We start from the raw sequence: 24,808 nt of genomic DNA, 5'->3' as shown, positions 1-24,808 counted from the left end.
ACACAATCTGAGAGACAAAAAAAGAGATACCAAAGAAATACTATTTTAAGTAATGCTACAATAAGCTAAATGAAAAGAGGTCACAAAGTGACAAGAATCATTAAAACACATGGTTGTCTAAAAGTAGAATAACATTTAAAGAAAAGATTACTTAATATAGCACAAGAATATAAATGGCTTTTCAAATAATTCTTATCATTAATTTTTCTAACAAATAACCAGTAATATTTATTAATAACTACCATTTTTCCAGATATTTGTGTTGCGGTGCTTAGATGCTCAGTCATATCCAACTCTTTGCAACCTCATGGACTGCAGCCTACCAGGCTCCTCTGTCCATGGGGATTCTCCAAGCAAGAATAGTGGAGTAGGTTGCCATACCCTCCTCCACAGGGTCTTCCCAACTCAGGGATTGAACCCAGGTCTCCCACATGGCAGGCAGATTTTTTACCATCTGAGCTACCAGGGAAGTCCAAGGACACTGAAGTGGGTAGCCTACCCCTTCTCCAGGGGACCTTCTTAACCCAGGAATTAAACTGGGGTCTCCTGTATTGCAGGAGGATTCTTTACCAGCTAAGCTACCTGGGATATGTAAGTAATTTATTTAACCCTTACAACAACCCTCTGAGTTAAGCACTTTTAATATTCCCATTTTATAGAAGAAAAAACTGAGGGAAAGTAAAAGTAAACAACTTGTGCAAGGTCACCCAGTTAGTAAGCAGCAGGCCAGAAATGAAACTCAGGCAGCTCCAGTCTTCAAACTAAGACCTGGCTTCAGAGCCCAAGGCCTTAGCTACTGTCAGTATACAATCTCTAGATCTCAATGACTGTTGACGTATGTGGTACAGTTTATGTGAGCAAAACAAAGACCTAATGATAAAACACAAATTTTTCTTTTTGCTATGTAATCAATGAATGTTCAGAAGCGAATCACAGAGAGAGCTTCAGCTAAAGAAGAAGAATGTTAACACAAAGTTTAGGACCGTGGTTGACTTTGGTGAGGGAACACTGAATCTGAGAAGAGCACCTGGGAATATTCAAAGATATTGATAATGATATATTTCCTAAATTGTATGTACAGGGATGCTGCCTCTATTATTGATTTTTTTCCAAATCATAAATACAAATTATGTTTACTCATTTGAATGTATGATACATTTCACAATTTTTAAAATTTGAATATATTTAAAAATATTTCATAATTTTAAAAATTTGATAAATTTTAAAAATGACATGTTTCATAATTTTAAAAATTTAATTAAAGTTTTTAAAAATGACTTATTAGTAACATTCCATTTCACTGAATGGAACACAGCACTGGTTTATGCTAAGATTTCAATTTGGGTGACATCTCTAGAATATAAATTTATGAAAGACACACACTGAGCTGGAGTTTAATATAATGATTCAAATAGTAAAACAAACAACTAACGAAAGCTGCTTTTCTCGGAGAAAACTGTACATGTATGGCTGATTCTCATTACTTACCCTAGTTATGCTCCATGAAGTTTCTTCAAATACTGAATCAAGCAGATACTCAATTCCTATCCCTAGGGGATACAGTGTCTTAGGCTTCTGCAAGCCTCTGGTCACAACTGATCAATACACAGCCTTGTGTTACATGTGTTTCTACTTAAATACACCTTTTAAAATATTTATTGACTCATTAATCACAGCCAACAGTGTTTTGCTCACGCCTGAATGAAGTTGATCTAACACACGTATTTCCTCCACAAGGCACATCACAGCCTCTGATGCTTAGCAAAACAGGTAGCACTTCAGCACAACACGTGGGGAACACTTTAAACAGCAAAATCACCACCAACAAAATCACCAAAAGCACAAAAACGAGGTACTAACTACACTGCAAAAAAGACACTGGTGTGTAGTATGAAAGCTGAAACAAGAAGGCAGAGCATTACCTAGTTGCATCTGAACTTGGCAGGTACTCACTCATCAAGCAACTCAGACATTGTCCACAGGCACAGCAGTGAATGACCACAAAAGTACCGAAAGTATGAATTTTGACATTACAAACAAATCGTATCAAGTAGGTGAATCTGAAAATATGGAATCTACGAATAATGAGGATCGACTCTGCGTATGTGCGTATTGATAACTATATTTACCCATGTCTACATATCTTCTTGAAGTTGCGTATCTTTTGGGACACACACACACATAAACACACAGGCATATCCAAAATTAAGTTGAACTTGTTTATTTCTGAATAAGTCTACAAAAAGTTAATCAATACAAAGCATTTTTAATTAATAAAACCAATATTGTTATTGATTGGAATAATATATTATTAGCTTTATTAAGGACCACAAATATTAGAATAATTGAGTAAATGAAAACAATGTGAATGTAGCCCCACATATAATTTGAAGTTTTAAAATTTGATTATAAATCAATATTTTATTAAAAATTTTCAGTTCTCAATTTCCTGATCATATTCCTTTTCACACAAACCTTTAGAATATTATCACTGACATATTTTTATTTATTTCTTTACTATTCAGTACCAGTAGTCCACAGTAATGAACCACTCATTAACCACTATTTTCTGTGAAACTCAGCATGTGTTTTACCATGAATGCAATACAGTTAGGTTATCAGATTAGCTGGAATCATTAAATTAGTGCCTAACTATAGTGACCAGGACAATAACTCTAAAATCATTTATTGCTGGGTTAGAAAAAGCTTAATCATAAGTTTTCTACTAGTGGATCTGAATGCCAAATACTTCAAATTTCAGCATTTACCAGAATTATTTCAATTCCCTAAGTTTCAATTCTTTTGAGGCAACAAATATTTTTTGAGCGTCTACTATGTGAAAGGGTGATCTAAGCAGTGAACAAAAAGGCCAAAAATCTTTGCTCTCATAAAATAAGCCTTCTCAGCGGAAAAATCTAACAGCCTAAATAAATAAATACCATCATAGAAACAAAGATACCCACACGTATGTTTGAACTTATTAAGCACAGTGGGAAAAAATAAAGCAGGGAAAAGGGCTAAGAAGTGCTGAGTCAAGAGGAGATTGCAATTTTAAGCCAGGTGGTTAGGGCAAGCCATACCAAGAAAGTTAACACTGGTGCAAGAAGTCGAGAGAGGTCAAACAGCAAGCCACAAAGATCTCTGGGAGAAGACTGTTCCAAGCAGAGGGGATAGCCAGTGTAAGGACTCCACTATGTGAGCAAAGCTGGCATGTATGGCTGGGGCAAAATGCATGATGGAAAGAGTACTATTACATGATTCACAGCCCTGTAAACCACTATAAAGACTGGTTTTTACAATGAATAGTATAGAAAGCCACTGGAAGCAGAAAGATCAGGTAAATAATTATAGCTTAGACCAGTGTTGCTGAAGTGGAGATAGTGATTAGACAGTCAGGTCCTGCATATATTCTGAAGACAGAGCCAAAAAGGCTTTCTAAAGGACAGGTGTGTGGTATAGGGAAAGGAAGTCATGCACGGCCTGTTGACCTTTGCATGGTTGTAAAAGCACCATAGGCCTGGAACGTTTCCACACGTGGAAATAAGGAGCCCTCACAGCTTGTGCTGAGCTTACTGTCTTGTTTGGGAGTCTCTTTTCCTTTTCTAGCTTGATGTGTACTTCATTGTCCTGCTGAAGTGTTTGTGTTTCATATGGTACCTGACCAACCCCACCATTATTATCTACAGTCTCAGTGAAGACGGAACATGGCCCATCCCTGCAGCACAGACCATCTCCCTGCAACAGTACAGCTGGAACTCGCTCACCACAGGGGGCTGACGCTCGCTGCTGAAGCTGACTTCGCTCTCTCTTTTCTCTGAGAGTAATGCATTGCTCCTTCCAATGCCTGTGTGAGTCATATCTTTCTTAGTAACCCCAACATCTGCAAACCACACAGTGGGTTTACATCCTGGGGCTGCTGCCCCTGATGGGTAGGGAATGGTTGCTACTTTTTAACAAGTAGTGTAAGAGAAAGAAAGGAGAGTCAAGGATGATTCAAGGTTTCTAGCTGAGAGCCTGGAGTTACTACTAAATGAGACAGAAAAGACTGTGATGATTCTTTCTGATTTGGAGTACATTTGTTTTCTGACCAGACCATTTTCAGAGCAGTGATACAGGTGAAATCCTCACTGATACAAGTTTATGGCAGAGATGGAGAAGAAGAATTGGTTACTGCCAAGTACAGACAAATCTTCTGAGGACTTTTGTGATAAAGTGGAATAGATGTTTTCATCTATAACACAAAGGTAAATATAGAAACCGTATTAAGTTTACTTGAGAATTAAACAGAGTGCCGAGTACATAGTGAAGTGCTGAATAAATGGTAGCAATGACAAGCTGACATCAAGAAAGATTATTATGCCCTTTTCCCAAATATCTCATTTGAGCCATCTTCAAAATGAATGTGAAGCTATCTGAAAGGGGTCTTACTCACTACTAAAATTCTTATGGATTCTTAGGTTCACTGACTTCTTGAGAATCATCAGTTTTCTATAGATGGCCCCCTCAAAAAACTCACAAGTTTGTTCAGATATGTAAGTTGTACCTTTTTTTCCCCTCTTTGAAGCCAGATATTCCAATGTAAGTCTAATATATCTTCATAAATTCTCACAAGTAAAACTCAGGAAAGACAGAAAGGATAATAAAATTCATCTGTAAAACATCATTATTCTACCCATTTCCTTCCTGATGCCATTAGGGAGAGAAAGACACAGAGAAGGGTAAGCTGGCATGGAATATCAGACCCTAACCAGGATTTCTGGGCTCCAAAATCACTACACATGGTGACTGCAGCCATGAAATTAAAAGACATTTACTCCTTGGAAGGAAAGTTATGACCAACCTAGATAGCATATTGAAAAGCAGAGACATTACTTTGCCAAAAAAGGTCCGTCTAGTCAAGGCTACGGTTTTTCCAGTGGTCACGTATGGATGTGAGAGTTGGACTGTGAAGAAAGCTGAGCACCGAAGAATTGATGCTTTTGAAATGTGGTGTTGGAGAAGACTCTTGAGAGTCCCTTGGTCTGCAAGGAGATCCAATCAGTCTATCCTAAAGGAGATCAGTCCTGGGTGTTCATTGGAAGGACTGATGCTAAAGCTGAAACTCCAGTACTTTGGCCACCTCATGTGAAGAGTTGACTCAATGGAAAAGACCATGATGCTGGGAAGAATTGGGGGCAGGAGGAGAAGGGGACGACAGAGGATGAGATGGCTGGATGGCATCACCAACTCAATGGACATGAGTTTGAGTGAACTCCGGGAATTGGTGATGGACAGAGAGGCCTGGCGTGCTGCAATTCATGGGGTCGCAAAGAGTCGGACATGACTGAGTGACTGAACTGAACTGAACCAGGATGACAAGACCATCCATGTAGGAAGTAGTGGCTGACAAAGTGAGTACATGTGGGGTGACATTCTGGCACAGGCGTTAGAGCCTGACCATGGTAAAGAGGCTCTCTGTGTAAGAGAGAAGTGACAACAGCAAGGGGAGATTGGTCACACACAGCAATGTTGATCTAATGGATTAATATTTTAAGGATAATGGGAGCTGGGTTTCTCACTGTCAGAGAAAGGAATTACAAATGCAGGACACTAGAATTAATCCTCTGGTGTTGGACTGAAGTTGGTTTTCAACACATATAAACCGATATGAAAACAAATGTGGGCAGTATACATCAGCAAAAAAAAAAAAAAGGCAAAGTAAGCATCTCCAAAAAGGCGCTTCTCCTTAACAAGAAAAATGGCAGAAACTGTTATAATCAACTTTTTCAGAGCTCTGGATATTGGACAAAGGTTTGCAGCAGCCTGAGGGACATTTATTCCAGAAAAGCAACTGAATTTTGGTAAGAACGAGGAACTGTGTGACATTTTTAACTTGCCATAATCCACCCTCTGCTCCGTAGCAACATGACGACCTTGAAAACTAACAGCTTGCATTCTGCAAACAAGCAGCCTAGTAGCCACCAGAGGGAGCAAAATGGGACTAGAACTTCCTGTAAAGACCCACTCCCAGAAAATTATCATTATTTGACCTGTCTATTGATTCCCCAAAGAGTCTACCTGCAAGGTTCACTCAGGAGGAAAGCCTTTTCCCTAGGGGCATTTGTCAAAAACAATTACAGACAAGTGAAACATGGCCACTGCCTAAGGTGATAGATGAAAGTTGGAGAAGACAAGAGACTAATCAAAAGGCTTAAAGATAAAGCTTGGAAACAAGATGTCCATAAGGGTTATGAAAGATTCAGATATATTTTTAAGAGTTTATAGGGCCATACCTATGAGTAAGGTTTTAGAGATGCCCAGAGCTTTATGTATGCTTTAGGAAAGGCCTGAGACAGTTTTAAAATCTCACCTCTGGCTATCCGTGAGATTCTGCACAAGTAGAAAGTCAACTGACTGATTAACTACTGAAGACATACCTAAATACATACACACGGCCCCATGGCAAAGACTGAGAAACTTATGGTTACAGGCATTTAAGGAAATCTCTGAACACTAGCTAATCACCAAGTGGAGACTTCAGCGGCCACAAATGACAAAAAATATAGACTTCACAGAATTAATGCATAAAAGTTACCAACCAAACTACATTAACAAACAATAAAAGCTGGCAAACCCATAGAGACAGAAAGTTCAAAGACTGTCAAGGGCTGACAGCAGAGATGATGAGGAGAGACTTGTAATGGATACAGGACTATTTTTTGGAGTGATGGAAATGCTCTAGAATCAAATAGTGGTGATTTTTTTAATAACCTCTTAAATATACTAAAAACCACTGACTTGGTTCACTTATTCAAAGGGGTGAATTTTATGGGATGTGAATTATATCTCAATAAAAATGTATGTTTGTGTGCATACACATGCTTATATATGTCTATACGTGTATTTGTATTTCCCAGCCCTGCTCACTGTGGTGACTTGTGAGAAATGACATCCCAAAGCAATGAATACACCTAGCAGATCTTGGTTTCTTACCATTTTTGAAAAAAGAAAACAGAGCTCCTTGGAGAAATGGCTAATTGTAGAACTAGGGCAGAGAAAAAAGTCTTGGGACATCTTTCTGAAGCAGAAAGAAAGGCAATGCTCTAAGAATGACGGAGTACATCTATCACTTGAAGGTCTTAGAAGTCTCCTGCTGTCTAACTGGGGACAATCTGAGCACCAAAACAAATAACGCAAGTGAGGGAACATAATCCCCTGAATAAAATGAAGATTCACGAGTCCAGGTGACTACAGTAAGTAATAAATAAATGGGAAGTCTGATAAGGAATGAGATATTTACATAGCTACAAATTGTGTCACACAAAATAATTATCAATTACAAAGTCAAAAAGAGTAACTTCATATCAGAGAAGCCTGGTAAACAGTATCTTATTTATACAATCAAGGTAAAAATGGGGGAAGCACCCATATCTGTGTGCTACCTGGGAGAAAGACGTTAGAGCAGAGAATTCCTTCTGTGTTGTTTCTGCCAAAAACGTATAACCTAAATCTAACCATGAGGAAAAAACAGGCAAATGAAATTGAGGGACATTCTAAAAAATGACTGGTCTGTAATCTTCAGGTCAATAAAGTGAAGGAAAGAGTGAGAAGTTGTTCTAGACAGAAGGAAATCAAGAAAGCAAGATAATCGAAGGAAATACGTGATTGTAAACTAGATTCCTTCTCTATATAGGATAATATTTAAATAATTAGTGAAACCTTAATAAAGACTAAAGCTTAAGTGGTAGGAATACAGCAATGTTTGCTTTACTGATTTGGATGCTGTATTCAAGTCATGTGGGAGAATATTCTTGCTTGTTAGAAAACATCCTAACGTATTTGGAAGTGATGTCGCATCATGTTGGAGAATCACTCTCAAACAGTACAAGAAAATAAAATTTTGTACCTGCAACTTTCTTCTAAGTTTGAGATTGTTTAAAAAATATAGAGAAATATGGAAATAAGCATACATATATATAAATAAATTTGACAGGATCATTTTTGCCTTAATTCTAATAATAAAAACTTGGAGCTTAAAAAAAGATTATTAAGCTTTTCCTAAATGCTGGTAAAAAGGGAATATCAACATAAGCTCTAAAAATAGATTCAGTGATATGAAATCATCTAAACACTGATGACAATAAATGTAGAAGGCTAGATGTCTCACAAATATTCACTAACAAAGAAATTTTCTTATCTAACATAGCTGGCAAGATTCCTAGATTTAAGTTTCCTTTTATATAACACTTTAAAAAAAGCCCCTGGCAACAATTTAAAAGTGAACTGATATACCCTTTTGTTTTTAAGGAAATGTAAAGTAACTGCCATATCCTTAAAAAAATGTTTTATGTCCTTGTTATAAGAAACTACTGTGTGATTATGGTAAATTACTCAGAGGGTTTATACTCCTGATTTTTAAAAAATGGTACATAAAGGGCATCAAAAGGAAGAAGGACCTCTACAAAATAAAGAAAAGCAGCAGCCACGTTCTAAAGAAGTTTAACCTGAATAGTCGTTATGAATAAAACTGCAGAAGGAAATGGTAGAAATAGAGAGCTTTTTCAGAGTCTCTGTACATTAAATTTTCATCTGAAATATCAGTGTGGTGACCATGAAAATGCACTTCTCAGATCTCCAACATCAGGGAACATATTGACCAAGGGTCCCAAGCGGTTGCACCAAGATCACACCTGCCATGGGCTGCTCCCAATTAGTGACTGAGCACAGCAAGAACCCAAAGGCAGACCAGCTTCTGGAAAAAGTGGGCGCTCACAGGCCACCCCAGTGGCTTTGCCAAACTTTCCTTAAAAGTGCACTACATCCAAGACACTTCCATCTGACCCTCTTCCCCTCCTCTCTTCTTTCGGGGTCAGACCAGCATGGCTCACCCAGCTTCCTTCCCATTTTCTCTTACAAACACTTCCCCTAATACATTTTTTACACATTTAATCCTGTCTGGATGATAGGCTTCCTACAGGACATGGAATAACACAGTCAGTTGCATTAAGTCAAGACTGATGAGTCAACTATATTAACACCGGATAACCAGTACTGACTGCACTCCGCAAGCAGGGACAAAGGAAAAGAAAATGTCAGAGACAGCCTCTTCCCTCCAAGACTGAACACACTGCAGAAAAGACGTAAATGAAACTAATCAGATAATGTTCAAAATATAATCCATAATAACCTAAATTGTGCAAGAGTATTTTTAATCTCTAAATCACTGTGGGTAGAAGTGGGTAGGACAAGCTTCACAAGGGAAGTGGGCAACTAAGAATTGGACAGATGGGAAGGAGGAGGAAAGCAATTCAGATTCACACCCTTCCAAGGTCTTTAAGACATGCGAGAAGAGGTCTGGTTAAGGAGGAGGCTTCAGAGTTATAAAGACATTGCCAACTGCATAGCAATTAGTAAACAGGAAGGAAGTACCCATAATTCTATAGCTAACTAACTCAGAAATAACTGAAGAGTTTCTTACTTAGGATATTTAAGGCATCTGAATCTGGTATAGAAACACACCTCTATTGTGAGAAAAATCATATATTCAGGAGGTACCACGATTACCATTTTATTTGAAGGTTCTTTGTGTATGTCTTTGCAGGCTAGTTTTCTCCTTTTCTATTTTTAAAAGTAACCTTACTTTTCTCCTTTTCCTCAAAGAGTAATGTTTTCTTAAAAGAGTGACTATAATCAAACCCTTAGGATATACTCTAATCCTTGTATTCTAATTTTATACATTTTTATTATCCTCATAATCCCATCATTTCTCTTCTTTATTCTAATAATGGTGTGACAGCTTCAATTAGCCTTTCAGTTGAAAGACTACAGGCTCCACAGAAACTACAAAGCTATTTCAAGAAGAGCTCTTATGTGCTTATGCATATAAAGAAATTTTAAAAACCTCTTCAGACACTCTCAAGAGCATTACAAATCTCTCCTTCTCTTTCCAGGACTCCAGCTTCACAAATCCGACCTTTTCATTGTTACAGTTTCAGAAGAAAATTCCATATTTAAAATAACAGTATGTCTTCCCAGTTGTGCTCTGAATCATAGAAAGTCTATCCTATTAATATGTGTATTAAAGAAAAAAAAACCCAAAACATCCTTAATGTATGACTTTAATGATACTAACAAATATAAAAAATATTTTTAAAATATTTATGCAAAAGCTAATCATGAAGTTAACCCCCAACCCTACACACATACACACAAGTGAAGCTTTTCAACTTTAGGTTGCAAAGATTTCTTTTTATGTGTATGTACATGTGTAAGCATGCACCTGATATTTTGAATAGCTACAAACATCATTGTCCTTCCATAAAAGAAGCAGAAATAGCCAATTCTTTTAAAATTTGAAATGACTGATTTAAAGGAGGGGAAAAAAATTAAACAAGCTCTTACTCTGAGAGATTAAGTCTTAGCAATATGATAACCTACTATCCCCCTGTAAACAAGATCATCAGTGAGTTTCCCCCTCCTTCAGAAACTCTGAAACTAATAACTAACAATATGTCTACTGAAAAGTTTGAGGAATACATTATAAAGGTTTGATCTCTCATATTTCCTCACAGGAGCTATGTAATACCTTATAGAAGGGGAAATTTGTGGGAAAGTGCCTATAATAATACTAAGAATAGCTCAGCAGAGATTTTCAGTGGTTGTACACTACCAGGTACACAAAAATTAAAGGTAGGGCCAATCAAAGAGGAAGGTCTCTAGGAAATATCTCAGACTTTCAGTTGAGATCCTGGAAGATCCTAACCCTCCAAGCAAAAAAATAAAACTGGCTCAAAGGGATATGGCATACCATCTTCTTACCAGAGGAATACTGAATCTGCTCTGGAATAAAATAACATCATCCACAGCCTTTATACTTTTTCATACAAAAGACCCAGAATTCTATTAAATATGATTGAGCAAGCAAAAATCATGAGTGAATAAATAAAAATCAAGAGAAAATAGGAATACACTCATGTAAAGTAAAAGTGAAAGTCGCTTAGTTGTGTATGACTCTTTGTGACCCTATGGACTATACAGTCCATGGAATTCTCCAGGCCAGAATACTGGAGTGGGTTGCCTTTCCCTTCTCCAGGGCACCTTCCCAAACCAGGGATCGAACCCAGGTCTCCCACATTGCAGGCCAATTCTTTACCAGCTGAGCCACAATACATTCATAGGTGATCAGATACTAGATTTTATCAGAGTTGGACTTTAAAATAACTGTGATTAATCTGTTCAAGAAAATGAAAGGGGAAAAAAAGTAAGTTAACCAAGGAACTGGAATCTACTTTGAAAAAAATCAAATGGAAATTCTAGAACTGAAAAATAGAACATTAATCAAGAATTTAATAGATTAGAGGAAGGATGACAGCAGGCTATAATGTGTTCAGAAAATGTCATTCAAACTAGGAAACATTCAGGAACCCCAAGGAAGGGAGATGCATTACAAGTAGTCAAATAGGTACAAAACTATACTGAAAGTACTATCAATTCTGTAACAACTCATCCCTACAGTCACAGTTCAGTCCAGTCCAGTCGCTCAGTCATGTCCAGCTCTTTGCAACCCCATGAACCACAGCATGCCAGGCCTCCCTGTCCATCACCAACTCCCAGAGTTCACCCAAACCCATGTCCATCAAGTCGGTGATGCCATTCAACCATCTCATCCTCTGTTGTCCCCTTCTCCTCCTGCCCTCAATCTTCAATCAACCCCCATAAATCAAGCAAACAACATAAATAATATACAACTGTATCTACTTTCACAAGAGTCAGTAATCATTTGCATTCTGTAAAAATCATGTATCAGACTACTCATCATTTTGGTATCAAAATAACTTCTGAAATGCTTTAGTTCTTATATTAAATACAACCTCATTTTTGAGAAAAATATTTGCTGCAACAGGGGTTACATTTATTTTTCTCCTTCTACAAACCATTATACTATCAAATTATTAACCCAGATGAACAGAGGTATGATTTCTCTGTAATATGCTCAATCTCTTACTTTAATTCACAGCAGCAGCGTCCTTTATATAAGTCAGTTTGCTGGAATCAGAAAATTTGAAAAAGCAACATGCCTCAAATTAAACTGCACAAGAGTCACTTCAGTCTAATCTGTTGTGAACAATGTTTTAGCAAATTACTATGACTGACTTGTCTTAGGTCTTATAAAGAGATGTATATCGAGAAGTAAATCACTAAATGCACTACATTTCATGCGTGCATGAAACACACTCCCAAACACAGTAACAGAAAGCAAGGTAAGGATTTCAAAGTAAAATCACACCCATTTATAGTCCTGGTGTCGACAAACAGAGCTGGGACCTAATATAGGAATTATTGGTAACTGTTTGATTCCTCATTCAATATGTCATATTTCAGAACAAAAATTTCAAGCAAACTGTAATAAGAATAATCTTATCACACCCCACGCTCTTACTGAGGAGGAAATTTAAGAAGTGATTTTCCCAAAGTCTTAAATCTGCCTACAGGAGAAATAAGACTAGGACCGGATCTCTTAAGTTTAGTCCTTTAAACTATGCCAAACTTTCTCCCAACTAAAACCAGATTTTACATCATATGCAAATTAGAAAAGTGCTAAAGATACTTGGGGAGACTGTATCTTCTTCCTCCTTTAAAGGACACTATTTTAAAATATGTTATTGACAAAATTAATAGGAAAGAAAGGAGGGAGAGAAGGGAGAAAAAGGGAGAGAGAGGAGAAAGAAAGGAGGGGAAGGGTGCCAAAACCTTCTCGTTTCTAGAATCTTATGAATCCTATTATACTTTCTGTTCCACTTCCACACATAAATTTATGACAACGGAAGAATCTTTGAACCTTTTCGATTTCCTCCTACTCTGAAAAAGATATTAAGAGTCAAACACTAAAACTGACAGGGCCATTAAAACATGACAGTGAGTTTTTCACAGTATTCCCTCTAATCTGACAGTTCACATCATTCCTCATTTCATCAGAGTCACTGAAAACTTTTTAACTACAAAGTCAGACTGTATCCTTGAAACTAGAGTTGATTTCTACACTTATTCTAACTTAAGTTCTCTTAATAATTTCTCTCTCAATTTAAGAGCACAGCATATTATATTTCTAGAACAGATTTCATTGATGAGTTGTCAGAAATAAATGAGGTGATATATGTGAAAGTACTCTGTAAATTTGAATTTATTATAACACCTGGAAGGTGTTGTGTGGAAAAAAAGAGTCTATAAATGTGTTGCTTATGGGAATACCACCATTCTTAGTGGTAAATCATTAAATGCATTTCCTTTACAATCAAGAGTGAGACAAGGAGGTCTACTATCATTACTTCATTTTAACACTATAATAGAGGTTCAGGTCAGTACAACAAGACAAAACTTATTAAGGGAAAAAAAAGAATAAGAATGGCTTAAGAAGAAGCAAAACTGTCCTAATTTACAGATTGTATAACTAGATAGCTGATTTAATGCCAAGGTTTTATTAATGCTTATTCAGCATTGTGCAAAGTATCCAGAATGGAAACTCAGTTTTATTGCTGAGACTGTGAGGTATGATGTTAGATAATATTCTAGAAATAAAAATGATAGAATAGGTACATCATACTCAGTGACCTTAAAAGTCATACATAGCAGGATAAAGCTCATATGGCTCAAATTGAATACAAAAAGCAAAGGAAAGTGGATGTACAAACTTGAGAAGAATATTTAATCTAAACTATTTGTGATTATCACCACCATCACAGGTCTTCCTGCAAGAGGACTGGACTACTAAATATCAGCAGCTCAAGAGGAAAAGCAATTGTGTCAGTTAAAAACAAAGTGGTCCACAAGGCAGGACCCCAACAAATTTTGGTTTTTCCAACATTTTCTCATATATTCATTTCTCCTCTCCTCCATTATCAAAGACAGTTGAAAAGTTATGTTTGGGTAATATATATTTTAGTACAATATTAAAAGCCTTAGGAACTTTTATTTACTATCTTGAACTCTGAAATGTTTTTAGTATGAATTTTTTTGGGGGGGTTTCCACATTTTCATGAAATTCAATGCGATTTAAGCTACTCAGCAATTATAATGTATCTTAGAGCAACATTTTCATAACATTTTCTACTCAGAAAGAGTTTAAAACTGTGTAATCATATTACAAAATACACACTGATAATCTAAAATGGCTACACAAGCTGTGGGAATGTTTAACAAATACTTTCTAGTGAATTCAAGGCTGGATTATTATCCGTAATACAAAAGGAAGGGGTCGCAACTACTTAAATGTACCAACTATTTAATTTTTATCTTTGTGTTTAGTAGTGTTTCGGTTGTTTCCCCTCTAAATCTTACATAAGGAGGCAAATACTGGTTTACTGCAATGGAGAGAAACTGTGAGGTAAAGGCTGCAAGCACATTGAGCCATCTGTTTTAGATATGTGATACAAGTGTCTAGATTCCATCAGAGACAAATTGCAAGAAAAGTTACTGAATGGTTGAAAATATACTAAACTCTAGGAGAAAAACGCTGTTCCATATACCATAAACCAGATCTTTCTAAATAACTTAAGAGACTATATATATTTTGATAGCTTCCTGATACAAGCCAGACACCAGCTTGTAAAATTTCAAAACTGGCAGAAAAAAATCTTAATAATTACATTTCCTTTTTACAAGCATATAATGAATAAGATACATTTTTTTCTGGTGTTTGATGGTTTGGGGCATTTTAAAGACTAGATGATATATCACCTTCCAGAAATCAGTACACTGTCAGACTTTAAGTTAGTAATATATTTCTAGCTCTAAATGATATAGTCATATAAAAACAGACTTCTGATCAGTGTGTACATTTATAATCCTCGAATATGGCTACATCAAAAGAAAAGAAATGGAAAAAAAAAGACAAGATAGGAGTAGGTAGAAGGCTAAAACACAAACATGCAAGAGGGATTTTAATCAAAGTATAACATTTGCAGAACATCAATTGTACTTGATTAGCACATGTAAGCACTGCTTTTATAAGTGCCATTTTTTAAAAAGTAAATATAAAATGATATTGATATGTGAGTATATTTCTGACTATCTACTGACTAATCTCTGCTACTTAAGACTTAACTAAAGGCTAAATTTGATAATTCAGAAACGTGTAATATGGCTTGAAAATTAGCCATGGTGTTTGTTGTTTTTCCATATTATTACAAGGTTTTTGTGTAGCTCACTATTCATTAACCATCTTTACTGGAATGGCAGCTAAGGACAAATACTGAATATACACACCACAATTTGTAGGACATTTTAACTTTGAGGATAAAGGGCAAAACTTTTTTTAATGGAAATTTTGCAATTTTGAGTCTCTGGCCTCAATTAGCATGGACAATACAAGTTAATGATATACAATGATTTGAAAAGTTATTCTGCATTTCTAACAGAACTTTGAGAAATTAGTAATATGATAACTATTCTCCACTAATAAACAAAGTCTTTTTTTTTTTTTTTTTAAATTTAAGCAAGGCCTATTTACTGAAAATCAGGAAACAGTTTTCTTCCAGGTCTACTAGTAATGAGAGAGAGGAAAGATTTCAAAATGGGACATTAAAAACTGCACAAAGATGTGACAGAACTCAGAGGATATCAACAATGCCAGAGAACCGCCAGTATTCCAAAACAGGAGCCAGGCTGTTTCCTACTTTTGCCTGCTGTCAAAAATTGCAACAACTGCCACATTATCTTGTCAGGTAGACAGAGTCATCAAGAATCCTCTGAGCCTTCACTGCAGTAGCCTAAGAGGACCTTTCAGTTCCTTTCCTGTTAGCATCAAAGCCAAACTGAAGTCAGACTGTGCCCCCTCCCTCACAAGAAGGTACAGAGCACGCAGCCCAAAAGTCACCTTCAGGACTCAGTATGGAGGATCTGGTGGTGTTGGTATAAAGGACAAACAATGGCACAGGGCAAATAAGAAATGCAGACAGAAGGAAAATCTAAAAAACTTTAAGATGCGTTCTTAGAATATAGCCCTGAAAAGTAAGTTAGAAAAGAATAAGGCAGAGGGCCCTACCTTGCAGATCTTGTAGAGAGATTCTTGGCCATCTCCTCCAGTATCTTTGAAGTAATCATGTGCAGGAAATGTACGATGAATATCTCGAGTAATAACACTCTCCTGGGCTGAGTCCTAAAATTAAAAGTAGAGTTGGTCATTAATTTAAATTTTCTTAATTATGAAAAATAATATGTACATGTTAAAACATTTCAAACAGCACAAAAAATATTGGCCACTTCCCCCATTAAAAAAAGACAAAAAAACCTGCCTTCCTTCCCAGATGCCTAGTCCCATTCACCAGAGATATTATAAATACCACCGACAGTTTCTTTTGTGTCTTTCCACCCATTTATCTCTAGATGTGTGAATCCATGTTTATGTGAGGGGGAGAGGAGAGAGGGAAGTTGCATACACCCACAAATAGACATAAGCTCTCTGCTCTTTTCACTTAACAGGATAACTGATAGAATATTTTTTATTGCTACATGTAAATGCATTTAATTCTCTTTAAAAGCAACTATTAGCCATCCGTATGTCTTCTTTGGAGAAATGTCTACTTAGTTCTTTGGCCCATTTTTTGATTGGGTCGTTTATTTTTCTGGAATTGAGCTGCAGAAGTTGCTTGTATATTTTTGAGATTAGTTGTTTGTCAGTTGTTTCAGTTGCTATTATTTTCTCCCATTCAGAAGGCTGTCTTTTCACCTTGCTTATATTTTCCTTTGTTGTACAGAAGCTTTTAATTTTAATTAGATCCCATTTGTTTATTTTTGCTTTTATTTCCAGAATTCTGGGAGGTGGATCATAGAGGATCCTGCTGTGATTTATGTCAGAGAGTGTTTTGCCTATGTTCTCCTCTAGGAGTTTTATAGTTTCTGATCTTACATTTAGATCTTTAATCCATTTTGAGTTTATTTTTGTGTACGGTGATAGAAAGTGATCTAGTTTCATTCTTTTACAAGTGGTTGACCAGTTTTCCCAGCACCACTTAAGATGCTCAACATCACTCATTATTAGAGAAATGCAAATCAAAACCACAATGAGGTACCACTTCACACCAGTCAGAATGGCTGCGATCCAAAAATCTGCAAGCAATAAATGCTGGAGAGGGTGTGGAGAAAAGGGAACCCTCCTACACTGTTGGTGGGAATGCAAACTAGTACAGCCACTATGGAGAACAGTGTGGAGATTCCTTAAAAAATTGCAAATAGAACTACCTTATGACCCAGCAATCCCACTTCTGGGCATACACACCGAGGAAACCAGAATTGAAAGAGACACATGTACCCCAATGTTCATCGCAGCACTGTTTATAATAGCCAGGACATGGAAACAACCTAGATGTCCATCAGCAGATGAATGGATAAGAAAGCTGTGGTACATATACACAATGGAGTATTACTCAGCCGTTAAAAAGAATTCATTTGAATCAGTTCTGATGAGATGGGTGAAACTGGAGCCAATTATACAGAGTGAAGTAAGCCAGAAAGAAAAACACCAATACAGTATACTAACACATATATATGGAATTTAGGAAGTTGGCAATGACGACCCTGTATGCAAGACAGGAAAAAAGACACAGATGTGTATACCAGACTTTTGGACTCAGAGGGAGAGGGAGAGGGTGGGATGATTTGGGAGAATGGGAATTCTAACATGTATACTGTCATGTAAGAATTGAATCGCCAGTCCATGTCTGACGTAGGGTGCAGCTTGCTTGGGGCTGGTGCATGGGGATGACCCAGAGAGATGTTGTGGGGAGGGAGGTGGGAGGGGGGTTCATGTTTGGGAACGCATGTAAGAATTAAAGATTTTAAAATTTAAAAAAAATAAAAAATTAAAAAAAAAAAAAAGCAACTATTAAGAAGAATGAGATACATCTGGATATAGACATACCACAATTTATTTAACATTTTCTTATCACTGATGTTTTATATTTTTTCTATTTATATCACAAATATTATCACTAGGAATATTTCCATACATACATGTTCAAGACAGATTCCTAGAGGTGGAACTGCTAGGATACTGGATATATGCCTTTCCATTTAAGGTACTTTCCCTTCAGAGTTGTTGTACCACACATAATCCAAACAATGATAGTGTCTGTGTTTCTCCACATCTGCCCCAAACCAAATATTATCTGACTTTTTAGAGAATCTGATATGTGAAAACTCAGACCACAGTCATTTAAAAAATACAAAATATTATCAATCTTTCCTCCCAATAGGTAAATTACCCAACTCATTTGCTTCAGAAAATAAAAAGCCCCCAAACTAGCATCCTAAGATGACATACACTTTAAATATAAATCTAGAGGCTTTTCTTTTCCAGACAGATTTGGGATCTAAAAGTCCAAAACTGAGTAAGTTCTAAGCTTTAAAAAAATGATTAATCATTCACTTGATTTTATTCTTCTCAATGTTTGTTTTATCTGTTTAAATGTCAAGAAAATAGAACGAGACTACTTCTAGCAACCCCAATAATGAAAATATTCTCCACAATTAAAGAAGCATCAATCATTACTAATGCAAATTAAAAGTGGTTTAATATCGTTTCCATATTTGAACAAATCCCCTCTTTCAGTTAAAATTTAGAAAAGAAAAAAATGTTTAATATATGAGTTACTTTGACAAATGCTATTTCTCTTTCTTTTCTAGCTGAAAAGTATATAAGGAGGAGTAGCTGATGAGCTCTAAAGTTAAGCCAGTGCCTTCTCTTGCTGCCTTTTTCATTTCAGCTGCTATATCATGCTGGGTGATAATTAGATCTTATATCATGTGGAGAAACAACTAAAACCGAAACGTTCCAAATCTGCCAGCAAACACCAAACATATTATAAATCAGTCCAGAGGAAATTCTGATGCCTTACAGGAATGGAATGCTAAAGACAAATAGAAATGAAACTTTCAAAAAATTGCCATACCTTAAATAAAATAATACACAGGAAGTTTACATTTATCATGGCCAATGTAGTTTCTAATGGTACAGACTACTGGGGTAAGACGGGGACATAGAACAAGGTAAATATAAAGGCAATGTATATGGAAATATATTACAAAAGGCATGATTTATCTGGTCTGATATGAGTCTAAGCAGGGGGATCTGGTGCTGGGCAGATGAGTTTTCACTGTCCAGATTTCCTCCTTCAGTGGGTTTTCTTTTCACTAAGTCTCCACTGACAAACTCTTTGAAAAAGACAGCCAATGAAAATGTTACTCCTCCCAAGTTGAACTATTTTAGGGGCAAACGTGTCGACTGCTTCACAGGATAACTCATTTTTCACTTTCTGAGATGCTGTGGGAAAGAAGTCATTGGACTATATTCCCTAGAAACTGCCTACTCTGTTGGTATCATGCTATGTTTAAATGGTGCCAACAGTCTGATTCAGAGAAAGAGAAATTGATCAAAAGTTTCTAGGATATAACTCTGCATAATATTGATCAATTTTTTCTATGAATAGTTGAATCTTCCTTGTTTGTTTTAAAAAGTAAAGGGGCAAAATCAAATGAAAATATTGGGTTGGGCAGAAAGCTTGCTCGGAGTTTTCCATAAGATGTTATGGATAACCCATTAAAAATCAGAGACTTTTCTGCACTTAATAAACTTTACCTTGCTATGATTACTTTTAAATGCTTTCTACATATGTGTTTCTAGAGTTTTCTTCCTACATATTGCCCTCAGTTGGCTAAGGGAACAATTTCTGCAACTTTACTTTATAAACTAAATAAGCTATTTTTAGCTACATTATTCATTGATGCCTTTCATGTAAGTGAAGGTTAAGAAGTACCCTGAAGTGAAGTGAAAGTCACTCAGTCATGTCCAACTCTTTGCAATCTCATGGACTACAAAGTCCATGGAATTCTCGAGGCCAGAATACCTTTCCCTTCTCCAGAGGATCTTCCCAACCCAGGTCTCCCACATTGCAGGCACATTCTGTACCAGCTGAGCTACAAGGGAAGCCCAAGAATACTGGAGTGGGTAGCCTATCCCTTCTCCAGCGAATCTTCCCAACCCAGGAATCGAACTGGGGTCTCCTGCACTGCAGGCGGATTCTTTACCAACTAAGCTATCAGGGAAGCCCCAAGAAGTACACTAGACTCTTACAAACAGACTATTATGAATGGAATTGCTAGAGAAAATAGCAGTGTTTTCAAAGCAAAAGCTGAAGTTAACCATCTTCCAGTTACCCATACTGTTAAGAATAGGAATGGTATATATTCAGGAACCCGCATCTAATCCCCCGAATTTATCCACTCAATCATTAAAGTATTTGAGTCAGGGAATCACTAAACCTACATTGCAAAAGGAAGACAACATGATTTTTCTCTTCAATATTCAACCCTTTTTTAAACTTATTCCAATTATAAGAAATAAATAAAATGAACAGAGGACAAAAAAGAAGCCAAGTAACTGCCAAAAACATTTTATAAGCACAACCAAAATTGATATGAGGTCATTTTCTTGGAAAGGCCCCATAAACAGTCTCAAGTCCTTACAATTATTCTTAGAATGGCAAGAGGGAAGAATTCACTTCCTGACAGGTGGCGAATTCACCAGTATCTAGAGACTTTAGAAGTAAACTTTACCCACAATTTACTTCCCTATGGATGTATGTCCCATTCCGATCTTCAGTCCAATATGGTGGCTTAGTGGCTCTGGGGCCAGTCAAACTCATTGGTTGTATTTCCGGCTACGTCACGTAACAACTATAGAAGCTCAGACAAATTATTTAATCTCACTAAACTCAATTTCCTCATCTTTAAACTGGGATGGTCATACCAAATTCATGTTGTTTAGAATAAGATAATGTGTGTAAAGTGCTTAGTACACTGCCTATTATCAAGTGAACACATCAATCTGTGTAATTGCTAAGTTGTGTCTGACTCTTTGTGACCCCATGGACTGTAGCCTGCCAAGCTCCCTGGTTCATGGGATTCTCCAGGCAAGAATACTGGAGTGGATTGCCATTTCCTCCTCCAAGGGATCATCCTGACCCAGGGATCAAATCCACTATCTCCTACACTGGCAGGCAGGTTTTTTATCAGTCAGCCACCAGTGAAGTCCCTAAATCTGAGAATACTCATTAAAGAAATAAATAAAAATAATAATTATTATTCCTTCTTCTCATTAAGGATCATGTTCAGCTGTTTAAAACTGTGGCGAATTTATTTTTAGACACCCTTGAAAAGAAAGATATAAGCATCTGAATGCAGAGTTCCAAAGAATAGCAAGAAGAGATAAGAAAGCCTTCTTCAGTGATCAATGCAAAGAAATAGAGGGAAAGAACAGAATGGGAAAGACTAGAGATCTCTTCAAGAAAATTAGAGATACCAAGGGAACACTTCATGCAAAGATGGGCTCGATAAAAGACAGAAATGGTGTGGACCTAACAGAAACAGAAGATATTAAGACGAGATGGCAAGAAAACACAGAAGAACTGTACAAAAAGGATCTTTACGACCTGGATAATCACGATGGTGTGATCACTCACTTAGAGCCAGACATTCTGGAATGTGAAGTCAAGTGGGCCTTAGAAAGCATCACTACGAACAAAGCTAGTGGAGGTGATGGAATTCCAGTAGAGCTATTTCAAATCCTGAAAGATGATGCTGTGAAAGTGCTGCACTCAATATGCCAGCACATTTGGAAAACTCAGCAGTGACCACAGGACTGGAAAAGGTCAGTTTTCATTCCAGTCCCAAAGAAAGGCAATGCCAAAGAATGCTCAAACTATCACACAATTGCACTCATCTCACATGCTAGTAAAGTAATGCTCAAAATTCTCCAAGCCAGGCTTCAGCAATATGTGAACCATGAACTTCCTGATGTTCAAGCTGGTTTTAGAAAAGGCAGAGGAACCAGAGATCAAATTGCCAACATCCGCTGGATCATCGAAAAAGCAAGAGAGTTCCAGAAAAACATCTATTTCTGCTTTATTGATTATGCCAAAGCCTTTGACTGAGTGGACCACAATAAACTGTAGAAAATCCTGAAAGAGATGGGAATACCAGACCACCTAACCTGCCTCTTGAGAAATTTGTATGCAGGCCAGGAAGCAACAGCTAGAACTGGACATGGAACGAAAGACTGGTTCCAAATAGGAAAAGGAGTACATCAAGGCTGTATATTGTCACCCTGCTTATTTAACTTACATGCAGAGTACATCATGAGAAATGCTGGGCTGGAAGAAGCACAAGCTGGAATCAAGATTGCTGGGAAAAATATCAATAACCTCAGATATGCAGATGACACCACCCTTATGGCAGAAAGTGAAGAAGAACTAAAGAGCCTCTTGATGAAAGTAAAAGAGGAGAGTGAAAAAGTTGGCTTAAAGCTCAACATTCAGAAAACGAAGATCATGGCATCCGGTCCCATCACTCCATGGGAATTAGATGGGGAAACAGTGGAAACAGTGTCAGACTTTATTTTGGGGGGCTCCAAAATCACTGCAGATGGTGACTGCAGCCGTGAAATTAAAAGACACTTACTCCTTGGAAGAAAAGTTATGAGAAACCTAGATAACATATTCAAAAGCAGAGACATTACTTTGCCGACTAAGGTCCGTCTAGTCAAGGCTATGGTTTTTCCTGTGGTCATGTATGGATGTGAGAGTTGGACTGTGAAGAAGGCTGAGCGCTGAAGAATTGATGCTTTTGAACTGTGGTGTTGGAGAAGACTCTTGAGAGTCCCTTGGACTGCAAGGAGATCCAACCAGTCCATTCTGAAGGAGATCAGCCCTGGGATTTCTTTGGAAGAAATGATGCTAAAGCTGAAATTCCAGTACTTTGGCCACCTCATGCGAAGAGTTGACTCATTGGAGAAGACTCTGATGCTGGGAGGGATTGGGGGCAGGAGGAGAAGGGGACATCAGAGGATGAGATGGCTGGATGGCATCACTGACTCGATGGACGCGACTCTGAGTGAACTGTGGGAGTTGGTGATGGACCGGGAGGTCTGGTGTGCTGTGGTTCATGGGGTCTCAAAGAGTCGGACACGACTGAGCGACTGAACTGAACTGAACTTCTGTATTTGAACACTTTAAATAATGAAATAAATCACTGTTTTTCTTCAGATATCATAAACATTGTGATTATGAAAACAATTCCCTTTGAGCTTTCAGCGTGATGATGCACTAATGCATATACACCCTCTTCTAAATTTTCTATCAGGCATCTTATGTATATTATGTCTGATATTATCCTGGTTTCTATTAGTCCATGATGAAAAGCAAAAGTGAACAATTATTTAGATAAAGTGATGTTAACCCAATATGCAATGCTGGGGCCACTAACGCCAGTGTGAACACTCTGGCTCCAGCTTTGCATATATTCATGCAAGAAAAAAATATACCCTGAAAGAAGATTGGTAAACACAGAGTACAGCAGAAGCTAAATTTGCCAGAACAGTTACCGTTTTCATTCTTTACTTCAGAATTCAGCATCTGAGGATCAGCGAGAGGTTGAAGTCATGGTTAGGGACAGAACAAATGCCACCATTTCTAATACAAGTCTCCCTGCTGGACCGTCACCATCATGAAAATCATTGGTAGGCAAAGTCCTTGAGATCATCTTCTATCCTGCCTAGGGAGGCATCAGCTTGGGCCACACATACAAGCAGACTCAGAGCATAAACAGTAGTGAGAGGTTTGAAAGAAAGTCTTTTCTTTCTTCCTTGAACCACACTCCTCTGATACTATCACCACACAGAAATGAAATTTCTATTGAGTTTATCCTTTAAGGATTTTCTTTCATTTCAAACTGCTAAGTCATAAAACAAAACTTATCTTTAATAATATATCAATCTCTAGTGTGATAAATTCATGGCCTGACAAAGGGTATATAATTCAGTTTGTTGAAGATCAGTTTAAAACCATTGCTAAGAGGTATGATAAGTATCTCAATTAACTCTTGATCATCTTAAGTGGAGACAATTTACAGCCAGTTATCAAGAGGATTATGAAAGTTTTCTTCCAGTATATTGTATATATTCTGACATCTTTCTAATCCTCTTAATTCTTCTTTGAAGACAAATCATCACTTACTTGCTTGTTGTGAGAAAGAAATGAATACAGCATTGAAGTGTCAACAAGTATCAGGAAGACGGGTTTGGATGACCATACCTTATTATTTTTTATGGAACAATTTCTAGGCTGTCAACAACTGGAAAGGTATTCTAGTGAGGATGAGTGTTGTCACATGTGACTGTAGCACCAGATGAAGTGAAAAAGTTAATGTCCTGATAAACAAACACCTTTGGCTGTACTCTGATTTGCTACATTTTTACAACTCTCGCTGCACCTTTTCTTATGAATCTCTATTGTCAAATCCCAACTAGAAGTGAATTTTCACTTTTCATTTCGACTTTTAAGTACCATGTCAACTTGTATTATTAGAGACACCAATGCAGACCAAGCGTAGCCACAAGCAGTCAGCAGATAAATGATTCAGAGCCTAAGGAAAAAAAATTGACCTTAAAACATGCCTTCTATTCTTACTCCACAGGGATCCTCCTTTAGCTCTATGCTGGAGCTAGATCTGTGGAGAAACATCACAAACGAGTCAGCTTACATGTCCCTGAAAGCAGATGGGTTTGCAGTGGTGGCTCTGCTTTATTTGCCTTGATGTTTGCCAAAATTCCAAAGAAGCAGAGATGAAAGGAGAAAACATAAAAAGTTCATTCTAGTTTCAAACATGCTACTAAAATCATGAGCTAGAAACAGTAACACAAAAAGGCTGGATCACTGTCAGCCTTCATTTCTTGAATACGGGCGAGGGGAGTCTCAGCATTAGCAGGGTAATATGGAAGCAA

The 24,808-nt window shown here is 37.2% G+C and overlaps 1 protein-coding gene across 2 annotated transcripts in view; it reads right to left on the bottom strand.

The window, feature by feature from the left end:
* RABGAP1L (RAB GTPase activating protein 1 like) overlaps positions 1 to 24,808 on the bottom strand; it is a 719,827-nt gene that overhangs the window by 291,086 nt on the left and 403,933 nt on the right. For both annotated transcript variants that reach the window (XM_018060617.1, XM_018060618.1), the window contains exon 14: positions 16,019 to 16,132. In XM_018060617.1, coding sequence (XP_017916106.1) covers positions 16,019 to 16,132 — 114 coding nt within the window. The remainder of the gene's footprint in view (positions 1 to 16,018; positions 16,133 to 24,808) is intronic.

Source organism: Capra hircus, chromosome 16, assembly GCF_001704415.2.
Source record: "Capra hircus breed San Clemente chromosome 16, ASM170441v1, whole genome shotgun sequence".
NCBI classification, from domain to species: Eukaryota; Metazoa; Chordata; class Mammalia; order Artiodactyla; family Bovidae; genus Capra; species Capra hircus.
Note: the sequence above shows the minus strand (reverse complement) of the source record. Positions and strands in the feature narration are given on the sequence as shown.